The 11,037-nt window shown below is 59.6% G+C and overlaps 1 protein-coding gene across 2 annotated transcripts; it reads left to right on the top strand.

Annotated features, from left to right (window-relative positions):
* The first annotated feature begins 489 nt into the window (after positions 1-489).
* On the top strand, positions 490-8,016 carry RIPK3 (receptor interacting serine/threonine kinase 3). 2 transcript variants are annotated; one of them, XM_067543444.1, is made up of 11 exons: positions 490-666; positions 962-1,114; positions 1,303-1,636; positions 1,840-2,000; positions 2,197-2,246; positions 4,338-4,508; positions 4,659-4,741; positions 5,413-5,578; positions 6,403-6,494; positions 6,876-6,945; positions 7,622-8,016. In XM_067543444.1, the coding sequence occupies exons 2-11, from the start codon at positions 969-971 to the stop codon at positions 7,747-7,749; spliced, it is 1,401 nt and encodes a 466-aa protein (XP_067399545.1). In that variant the 5' UTR covers positions 490-666; positions 962-968; the 3' UTR covers positions 7,750-8,016. The 2 variants fall into 2 exon arrangements, with proteins under 2 accessions (XP_067399545.1, XP_067399546.1); XM_067543445.1 differs by lacking the exon at positions 6,876-6,945.
* The last annotated feature ends 3,021 nt before the right edge of the window (positions 8,017-11,037 follow it).

Raw genomic sequence — 11,037 nt, 5'->3', positions numbered from 1 at the left:
GGCTCTGAAGTGGGGGCATGCAGCCGCAGATGGACGTGGGGCAAGATTTCGTTGTTGTACCCGCCCTTCCGGCAGCGTTTGGCCCGGTTCCCGTGGGCGGACGGCCCCGTGCAGCGGGAGGCAGCTGAGCCGGGCCCGATGGATGAACCGCCCGTGAACTACAGCGATTTCTAACCCAATCCCAGCCAGCCTGGGCCATGTCCCATCAGGCTCAGCATCTGGGGGTGCTGGTGCAGAGCCAAAGCCACCAGTTCGAGCACCTGGTTGTACTCCTGCAAATACAGAGGCAATGCAAATACAGGGCCCGCCCCCTTCAGCCGGCTGAGCAGGGGAGGGCCACTCAGCCCTTGCTTACAGGGCCCGGCCTGTCTTTCCAACCTCTCGCCTTTTCCTCCCTTTCCGTCCTGCAACCCCAGGAGGAAACCATCTGTGGGAGCCGCCCTCAGCCTGTGATGCTGGGACGCATCAGAGCCAAGGGGTGGTGTCAGGACAGGGAAGGAGGAAGTGCCAAGGGACTGCTCCGCAAAGAGAAACTAAGTCAGCCCGGCTGACCGGAGCAGGAAGCCCATGAAATGCTGCTGACAGCTGCAATCTGGAGCTAAAAGGCGTAAATTCACCGCCACACACACACACACCCCGCGCTGTCCTGGGAGCCAGTTAAAAAAGGTATCGGAGAAGTACAGTGAATGGGGGGCCCAGGTGGGTTAGCAGGGGGCTGCAGGTCAGCATTACGAGGGACCGGCAGAGCTGGGGGGAGCCCAGGGCTGTGATAACAGGGGGCTGTGGGTCAGGAATGAGGGGCACCAGCAGATCTGTGGGGGGGTCGCCCAGGGCTGGGCATGCGGGGGGTCTGTGGGTCGGGAGTGAGGGGCACCGGCAGATATGTGGAGGGGTTGCCCAGGACTGGGCTAGCCGGGGACTGCAGGTCGGGAGTAAGGGGCACCCTCTCGCTCTGTCCCAGTGCAGGGATGGCCGCCAACATCGAGTTCCGGGAGCGGATCCCCCGGGAGTGCATGGAGGACCTGCAGTTCATCACCTCGGGCGGGTTCGGTGACATCTTCCGGGCCCAGCACCGTGACTGGCGCATCCTCATTGCTGTGAAGATACTGCACCGGTAAGGGCCGGAGGGACGGGGAGGGGGGTCGTGTGTCTCCTTCCCTCCCCTATCTGTATCCTTCTGGACTTCCATTCCCTCCTTTCTCCCGTCTTCTCGTTCCACCTCTTTCTTCCCCCTCCTTTCTTTTCCTTCCCTCCCTCCTCCCCGCTTTCCCCATCCCTCGTTCACCTTTCCCCGCCCTGCAGCGACTCCTGCAGCCGTGAAGAGCTCCTGGCGGAAGCCCGGGCCATGGACAAAGCGCGCTTCATCTACATCCTGCGGCTCTTCGGCCTCTACGAGGAGGAAGAGGAGAAGGGCGGGGATCGCGGCCCCCGGCTGGGCATCGTCATGGAGTATATGGACGCCGGCAGCCTGGCCAACCTGCTGGAGAGAGTTCGGCCGCTGCCTTGGGCCCTGCGCTTCCGCCTCCTCCACCAGGTGGCGCTGGGCATGAATTATCTGCATGGGCTCCGCCCGCCGCTGCTGCACCTAGACCTCAAACCCAGCAACGTCCTGCTGAACTGGGAACTGGACATCAGGGTGAGGAAGCCCTGCCCCTCCTGGCCAGCTGAACTCGGGTTTCAGCTGGCGCCCACTAGAAGGGGAAGGCCCCATGCCCCATTCCCACCCTCTGCAGAGCCAGTCAGTCCCCTCCTTGGTGCTTGGTGAAAGCTGGTACCTCCTAGAGGGGAATGGCCCCCTTCCTTCCCCTCCTAACCCTGCTGTTCTCTCTGTCCCCCCAGCTGGCAGATTTTGGGCTCTCAAAGGTCAAGCGAGGGACGACCAAGAAAGGCTCGGACAGATCTGGGGACGAGGACGAATACGGGGGCACCCTGGAGTACATGCCCCCCGAATCCCTCATAGACCTCAACTACAAGCCAACGCCAGCCACTGACGTATACAGGTAAAGGAATCCCCATGTCCCAGTGCAGCGCTGGGGGCACTGTGCTGTAGGGAGTGGGGCAGGCGGCTCAGTAGGGGCCGCTCTCCCTTCTCAGTTGGTCCTGACCCCATTGTGGCACTGGGTCCTAGAGGGAACAATGTAGAGGGAGCCCTCCCATCCCCATGATCCCAACCGACCTCTTCTTTTGCCTCTGCAGTTACGCCATCCTCACCTGGTCCGTGTTAACCGGGGAGCAACCCTACCCACGTGAGTCCTATTCCTGCCTTATGCCCCCAAGCCCCGCTTTTGAGCTAAGCTTCTCCTGGGAGTCAGGGGCCTCTTGGGGCTTCCTGGGAATAGAAACAAAACCAACGCCACTTTTGAGCTGTGTGTGGAGGGGGGGAGGAGGGGGAATCACTTCTCTTCCAGCAGGACAGGATTTATGGCTCATACAGGTGCAGTTTTCAAGCTGACCACTAGATGTCAGTGAGATGCAAGAGCCATAGACTGTGTCTATCAGCCAGACACCCTGTATTGCTGCTATAAAAAGAGAGGGGACGTGTGAAAAAGGAAGGATAGCTGGCTGGAGATATAGCTTGATGGAGGGATAGTTTAGTAGAGAGGAAAGGGGGAGAGAGAGATAGAGAGAAAGAACGGGGAGGAATAGATAGGAATGAGGTTGGCTGGGTCTGTGGATTGCAGGTTTGGTGGGAAAACGGTATTTTACAAATTATTGATTAAAAAACCTGAAAAAAATTGCCCCCGTATTTGAAAATATTGGTGAGAGAGAGAGATCGTTGGTGGAGTATTCGGAGATAGATAGATAGATAGATAGATATAGATGAGGGGGTGTATAGAGATGGATAGATGGATGGATGGATTGGGGGCTATAAGGATGGATGGATGGATGGATGGATTAGGGGGTGTCTAGGGCTGGATGGATGGATTAGGGGGTGTCTAGGGATGGATGGATGGATGGATGGATTGGGGGTGTATAGGGATGTGTGGATGGATGGATGGGGGGATGGGGGAATGGATGGATGGATTGGGGGCTATAAGGATGGATGGATGGATGGATGGATGGATTAGGGGGTGTCTAGGGATGGATGGATGGATTAAGGGGTGTATAGGGATGGATGGATGGATGGATTAGGAGGTGTCTAGGGATGTATGGATGGATGGATGGATGGATGGATTAGGGGGCGTATAGGGATGGATGGATGGATGGATGAGGGGTTGTATGAGGATAAATAGATAGATAGAGGGGCAGTGGGGGGATAGATAGACAGACAGACAGACAGAGGGTGGTCAAATAATGGCTCACGAGCCACATACGGTTAACGTGTGGCTCGTAGAGCTCCCTCTAGCCCCATCCCTCCCCCCCCCACCATTCTCCACCTACCTGATGGGGTGGGAACCTCAGAGCTTCTTCCTGTGGCAGGGTGGTGGGGTAAGAAGCTTCTGCCCAGCAGGACAGGGGAGTCACCATCCCCCCACTATATAAACTGCTGAAAATATTCTCAGCCGGCTGGGCCAGATGGATGGATGGACAGAAAACATGGGTGGTGATTCGGGGGGTGGGGAGGGTTCTCCTTGCAGTCAGTGCTGGCCCCAAAACCCCAGCGTGGCACCTGGGGAATCCGCTGTAGGGAGCAGGGTGGGGGCTCGGCGGGGGGTTCTGCACCCAGGTATTCAGTTCTGGGTTCTATCCTGCCTCTGGGAGGGGAGTGGTACCTGGTGGTTAAAGTGGAGGGGAGGGGCTGGAAGTCAGGACTCCTGGGTTCTGTCCCATGCGTCGGGAGGAGAGTGGGGTCGAATGGTTAAAGCAGGGAGGAGCTGGAAGTCAGGACTCCTGGCTCTATCCACAGCTAAGCTATACAGCCTGGACCAAATTACTTCAGCCCTCTGTTGCCTCAGTTTCCCCACCCACAAAAGAGGACTTCCTCGGTCTCTCCGGCCTGTGGATGGTTAGCAGCAGGGAGTCCCTCTGACAGGCTCCTCATACAAACCATGGTGAAACGGCCAGAATATCCCAATTTGAAAATCTCTGCCCCCTATCTGGGAGTTCAAATCCCGGAGGCTCCGATGGGCACCAGAGAGGAGGTCTCAGCTCCAAGATACTTTAGGAAACATGGCTGGGAATTCAATGGCAGCTGAAATCAAATGGGATGGAAGGTAATGCCTATAAAGTCCAGCCCACCTCCTCCTCCTCCCTTCAGCCTGCCCCATAGTAAACAATCATGCCTCGGAAGCACCACAGGGGGGCGGTGTTGGGGCCTGGCTGCTAAGTCTTTGATTCACCATGGGGTGGTGGTGTTGGGGCCTGGCTTCTACATGTCCCGTGTTCTCTTTATCCAGATCTCCACCCGAAATACATGAGCTCCCTTCTCCGAATGCACGTCCCCCAGGGGCAGAGACCCACCCTGGAGGAGCTGGCGGAGGTCACAGGGGTGGAAGGACTGGAAGACATGAAGGAGTTAATGAAGAGATGTTGGGACAATGACAGCAGGCTAAGACCCACATTTAAAGGTAAAGTCCATGCCCTTGCTGCAGGGAGTGGGTCAGGGGCTCCGTAGGGGGCACTCTCTCCTGGCAGGCTGTGCTGACCCCAGTGCCCCTGCACAAGGGGGGCCCCAGGCTGCAGGGGAATCCCTGACCCCTCCTGTCTTTCTCCTGTAGAGTGCAGCAACGAGACAGAGAAGATTTCTTCCCTCCACAAGTCCCAGATTGTGCCGGCCGTGCGCAAGGTGCAGGACGTGCTGGTAAGCCATAGAGGGCGCATGGTAGCCGTGGTGCTCATTCCATCCTCTGCGCCGCCACGGCTGGCCACGAGGGGGTAGCACCTTCCCAGCAGAGCGGAGCATTCGGCGCTGGAACGATCCTGGCTCCAGGCCAAGCCCAGGGCAGGATCTGCGCCTACAGCCCATCCTCCAGCATTTCACGGAGGATAATTCAATCCCGGCTGTTCTCACCACCTACCACAAGGGGGCGGTGCTGCACCAGACGAGAAATCAGAATATCTAACTATCTCCAAACACCTCTCTCTCCCAATCCCCCATACATACCTGTCTGTCTCTCTGTCCCCATCCATCCATCCATCCATCCATCCATCTACACCCCATCTATCTCTCTATCCATCCCCCATACATACCTGTCTGTCTGTCTCTGTGTTCCCCTACACAACTACCCATCTGTCGATGCATCCATCCATCTCTATACACCCCATCAATCTCTCTATCTATCCATCCTCCGTATATACCCATCTGTCTGTCTCTCTGTCCCCATACTTATCCACCCATCTGTCCATCCTTCCATCCCTATACACCCCATCTATCTCTCTATCTATCCTTATAGACCCTCATCTCTCTGTCTCCCCATACACCCCCTCTATCCATCCATCCCTCCAGTCCTGACCCCCAAATTGTCTCCCCAGATGAAGATGACCAGTTCTCCCAGAGAGGAGTCCAGTCCACCAGTAAGCGTCTATACGCCTGCTCTGGCTGAGAGCTCCCAGCTCCACGCCCCTCCTCCATCTTCCCTTGGGGTCACAGAGAAATTCCAGACACTTCACTATGGGGATCCTCCATCCACAGAAAATGGTGAGTGGGGTCCCCGTCCCCCCTCCCAGCCCATCTGCATCGGGCACCAGCTGGTGAAATTCTGGGTATGGAGGGAATCTACGTTGGTGACATGACAGGAAAAATCCCACCTCCAAGATAACAGGGCAGGAAGTCCTGCCTCCAGAAAGACTTACACCTCTGGTCTGACTGCCTGAGAATTCCCACCTCTGATGTGACAGAACAGGAAGTACCACACCAAAGGTCACCCTGGAGGAAGTCTCACCTCAAAAGCAGCAACCTGGGAAGTCCTGTCTCTGATGTGGCATGAGACGACAAAAGAAGTCCCATGGAAAAAGGGGACAATGGGGGAAGATCCCCCTCCAGAGTGGCAAAGCAGGAAGTGTTGCTTCCAGTGTCACCGGACAGGAAGCTCCGCCCAAAATGGTGCCTACTGAGTCACTGGGAAGGAAGTTGTGTCTCCAATGTAGCAAGATAGACTTTGCCATGCTAAACAGTAACTATGGAGGAAGTCCCACCTCCACAGTGGCATAACAGGAAGTCCTGTCTCCAATATGGCAGGACAGGAAGGCTCACCGCTGAAGTGCCCACACAGGAAGTCCTGCCTCTAGAGTATCACCACAGGAAGTCCCACCCAAAATAGGTGGCTGTAAAGGAAATCCCACTGCCAGAGTGACAACACAGGAAGTCCCGCCTCCAGAGTGGTGGTACTTCCTGAGTTGGCTGTTGTGGCCAATTTCCCTGCCTTAGGGGTGGGGTCTGGGCTGTTCTGAGAAAGGGGAGAGGGGGACAGGGACTCCCTACAAGTTGGCAGTGACTCAATGGGGTGTCTTTCCGTCCCTCAGAGGCCTTGCCCCTGAGAAGCACGAGGCAGATGGAGCATCAGCGAGGACCTGGTAACACAACGCCCTGTAGTGTCAGCACAGGTCCCACGCAGGTAAGTTCCTGCCATCTCCTTCTTCCTTGGTGGGGGGGAATCAGCGTTTGCTGGCTAAGTGGGGTCACCCCTGGGTTAGGGGGTGGATGGGATACCCAGGGGGCAGCAAGGGGTGCAGGATAGGGGAACGCCATCCCCTCACACTCAGCACCAGCTGAACCATCCCCAGGCATTGCTGCTTTGCGAGTCTTACATAGCCTCTGCGCCCTACCCCAGAGGGGACGCATCTTAGGGTCGGGTGAGAGATTCCCCTATAACCAGCCCCTGCGCCCCTCCCCGGAGTGGCCCAGTCTCAGGGCTGGGTGAGGGGCCGCTGTGTAAATTGTATCTGTGGGGATCTGGTGCATCCAGGAGGGGCGTGATTCTCTCTTCTTTTTCAAGGGAGCAGAAGGACCCGCTAACGGAGATTTTGCCTCCCCCAAGATGACCCCATCTAAATTCATACCCCCAGGTACCATGGGGCACAGCCAGGGGGGTGGGAAGGGGAGGCCAGGCTGGGGGACTGAGGGACCAGTCCAGGGGGGGGAGGGCCAGACCCTCAATGGGTGGTCTACCCCCATTGCAGTACCCCCATTTCCCCAAAAGGTGGCAGCTTTTTGCTACCAGGCTGCGGGACAGAGGCCAGCACTATAAAACTCCCCTTTAAGAGCCCACTTAAAGGGAAAGTGGGTGTGACATTGGGCGGCAGGCAGTGAGACATTGAACCCTTAAAGGGGAAGTACCCCGGTGCAGAATGGGCCGCTGTTTGACCTTGAGAAACACCCATCCTCCTGTCATCCTTACACACACACACACACCTATCTCCATCCATCCATCCCTCCTTCCCCATCCCCATCCATCTGTCTGTCCGTCCATCCTTACACACACCGCTATCTCCATCCATCCATCCCTCCTTCCCCGTACACATCATCCACATACACACCCATCCATCTGTCTGTCCATCCTTACACACACACACACACACCCCATCTCCATCCATCCATCCCTCATGTGCACCTCTCTGTCTCTATCTATCCAGCCCCAGACACCCGCCTTGTCCCCCCCCCCCCCTGCAAAGCCCATCTCTTTCCGTCTGTCCGCCTGGCCACGTCTCCCTTCACCTGCCTGTGTCTCTGTCTCTCCCTCAGGTAGCTACGTCCAGATCACGGGCTCTTCCAAGGGCATCCAGATTGGCCACAACAACTACATGAAAGTGACCACAGTGCAGAAACCAGAGAAGAAAAAGAAGAAGCAGAAGCAGAGGCAGAAGGAATAACAGCTCCGTCGCCTCTGATCTCCGCATGTGTGCAGGGGTGCACCCCAGCCCTCACTGCCCCTCCTCCCACAGGGGGCCCCCCTTTTCTGGGATGCAGCGCTCCCCTCTGAAACCCAGCCTTCCCACGGTCCCAGGCCCGTTCCCAGCTCCCCCCCACCCCCGCAGGGGGGCAGGAAGGGGCGGGGGGGGAGAGATCTCAGCCTGGAGGCAGGTGGCCTCTCTGGGCCGCGTGGAGGGTTTTTGCAGACTCCACATTAAAGCGCCTGTGAAAGGAAAAGGAGTGGTTTGGAGTCTCAGAGACGGGGGTAGAGACAGAAAGAAGGGGGTGGGGGGTGGCTGCAGGGGCAGATCAGTGGGGGCTGTTTGGGAGGGCAGAGGACTCTGGGGGGGCTGTTTCTGTGAGGGTGGGCTGCATGAGCTCTGCTTAGCCCTGCCCGGCTCACCAACACTCGACTCACTGACCGGGGGGGCTGTGGCATCTGTGCCCCCTACAGACAATGGGGCAGGCTGGAAGCTGACTGTGTGGGAGGAGGGTGAACACCCCCTGCTGGTCCCCCCCCCAGCCGCACAGCGCCCCCTAGTGCCAGCAGCCACCGCACAGCACCCCCCCAGTGCCAGCAGCTGCCACACAGCACCCCCCCAGTGCCAGCAGCCCTCGCACAGCGCCCCCCAGTGCCATCAGCCCCCGCACAGCACCCCCCCAGTGCCAGCAGCCCCCGCACAGCACCCCCCCAGTGCCAGCAGCCCCAGCGCAGCACCCCCCCAGTGCCGAACTGGGGTGCTGCGGTTCAAGGGAAGGGCAGGGAGCCGCGCAGGGGGTGTCGCCTGTGATTTCAGCCGGTGTTTCTGTTCCAGCTGGGCGTGAGCTTCCACTGCCTTCCTCCGGTCCGGCCAGATTCTGCAGCCTGGGGCTGCCTCTCACCTGCCTCTTGCATTTAGGGAGCGGGGCAGGGGGGTGTCAATTTAACTGGGACTGGAGCCAGACCTCTTTGTGTGAGCCCAGAGAGGGGGTCACAGCCCTAGGGAGAGACACCCCACCACACACACACACAAGCCTGGACACGGCAGAGACACCCCAGCCCATGAATTCAGAGACAGGGACAGGTGGGGCCGCACCGGGCATCCGGAGTCGTGAGCCTGCTGAGTGCTAGAGAAATAGACAGAGGGGTGTGTACGGAGATAGAGAGAGAGATAAAGCCAGAGAGAGGCGGGCAGGGGTGTGCGGAGAGAGAGAACCAAAGAGAAAATAGATCGTCAGGAAAGACAGTGAATTTTCACTCCATGCTAGGAAGTGCCCCTGGCCCCAGGGGGCACCGTTTCAGCCCCCCGGCGACGTAGCCGGGCAAGCAGAACAGCCGCGAAAGCAAGGGACCCTGGAGGGATTCTCCTGCCCCCCCCCCCCCCCCCCCCGCTCCTTGGCCGGCTCAGCCCAGCTCCTTGGCGGGGGCCGGGGGTCAGCGAGCAGCCGGTGCAGGGCTCGGCATCAGGAAGGAAATCTGGAGCCATGGGTCCGCGCCAGCCCGTCCCCTGGCTTGGGGCGTGGGTGCTTATCGGCCAGCCGGGGCCTTCCTGTGACGTACGGGAAACTGGCAGGGGACGGGCAGAGCGCCTGGGACCCTCACTCCTGACCCGCAGCCCCCTGCCAGCCCAGCCCTGCGCCCCCAGCTCTGCGGTGCCCCTCACTCCTGACCCCCAGCCTCCTGCCAGCCCAGCCCTGCCCCCCCAGCTCTGCAGTGCCCCTCACTCCTGACCCCCAGCCTCCTGCCAGCCCAGCCCTGCCCCCCCAGCTCTGCCGGTGCCCCTCACTCCCGACCCACAGCCCTGCCCAGCCAGATTCTCCCTTCCTCCAGCCGGTTGGCAGAGGCCCAGCAAACTCATTTATCTGGCTGCATCTTCCTCCCCTCCCCCCGCCGCATACCCAAGGGGAGTCGATTAGTCCGTTCGCAGCGCTCCAGGCCCCACTTAACGTGCACACGGCTGGGAGGCAGCCCCTGGGCCAGACAGGCTTACTGGAAATTCACCCCCCCCCCCATGGCCGCACTGGGGAATCCTCTAATGGATTCAGTTGCGTGACTCAGGCCTAGGCAAAGCGCCTCTTCCCCATTGAATCACGGGGGGGTGAGGGGGGTGTCTCTGGTCACCCAGGCCCCTACAAGGGGACACGCTCATTCTACTGGGCAGCCCAGTTGGCTGGAGAAACTGGGCAGCCCAGTTTCCGGGTGATATCCCCCCCGGCGCTGAATATCCCCGAGTAGCAGGCCGAATAGGTTAGAGCTGGGGGGCTGGGCACCAGGACGCCTGCGTTCTCTCCCCAGCTCTCTTAGGGGAGCGGAGTCTATTGGTTAGAGCGGGGAGGAGGGGCTGGGAGCCAGGATGCCTGGGTCTCTCCGCAGAGGTGGGAGGGGAGCGAGGTCTAGTGGTTAGAGCAGGAAGGGTGCGGGGGTAGCCCGGACGCCTGGGTTCTAATACCATTGCTGACCAGGACGCTGGCTTAAGAGACTCCATCCCAGGCCTGATGGGCGGAAGGGGGCAGGGCCCTGAGTCTGAGAGGAAGCTGAAAATCTGGTTGGGCCGGTTCCCCTACGCTCCCTGCCCTGGGTCAGCCAGGGGACCTGGCCCCCCCCCCCCATTCCTTCCCTCCCAACTCTTCCCTGCACCCCCTCTTACCTAGGGATCGGGGTGCCCCATGGAGGGCATGTCTCCACAGCCCCCCTCCCCCACCCGGCCCCTCTCTGCCACCCCCAGCCCCCCTCAGCTCCGGCCCTGCCCGCCTGGGAATCAGACCCAGCCTCTGTCTGCCAAGAGACAGCCAAGTGTGGGGCTAGCAGGGGGCTGCGGGCTGGGATTGAGGAGTCTTAGAGGGAAAGGTACCACTCGCCCCTCGCAGCCCTGTCTCTTGCACCAGCGCCTCTCCCCATTGGCTGGTCGCCCGGCCCCATTCGGGCCCCCAAGGGGGTTAGGCGCCAGCCTCCCATTACACCTAATGAGAAGCTGGTTTCTGAATCCCTTCCGGCCTTTTAGCCCCACAATCCGGAGAGGGGACCAGGCATCCAGAGTGGTAGAGAATGGCCCAGTGTGAACCAGGGAGCCAGCGAGCCCCTGCTCTAACCACTAGACCCTGCTGCCCTTCCAGAGCTGGGAGAGAACGCAGGCATCCTGGCTCCCAGCCCCCTCTCCCCCCGTCCTCTAACCACTAGACCCCACTGCCCTCCCAGAGCCAGGGAGAGAACCCAGGCATCCTGGCGCCCAGCCCCCCCCCCCTGCTCTAACCACTAGACCCAGAGTTAG

This window comes from Emydura macquarii, unplaced genomic scaffold, assembly GCF_026122565.2.
Source record: "Emydura macquarii macquarii isolate MOO-44397 ecotype Brisbane River unplaced genomic scaffold, CSIRO-AGI_Emac_v2 contig_845, whole genome shotgun sequence".
Lineage (NCBI taxonomy): Eukaryota > Metazoa > Chordata > Testudines > Chelidae > Emydura > Emydura macquarii.
Note: the sequence above shows the minus strand (reverse complement) of the source record. Positions and strands in the feature narration are given on the sequence as shown.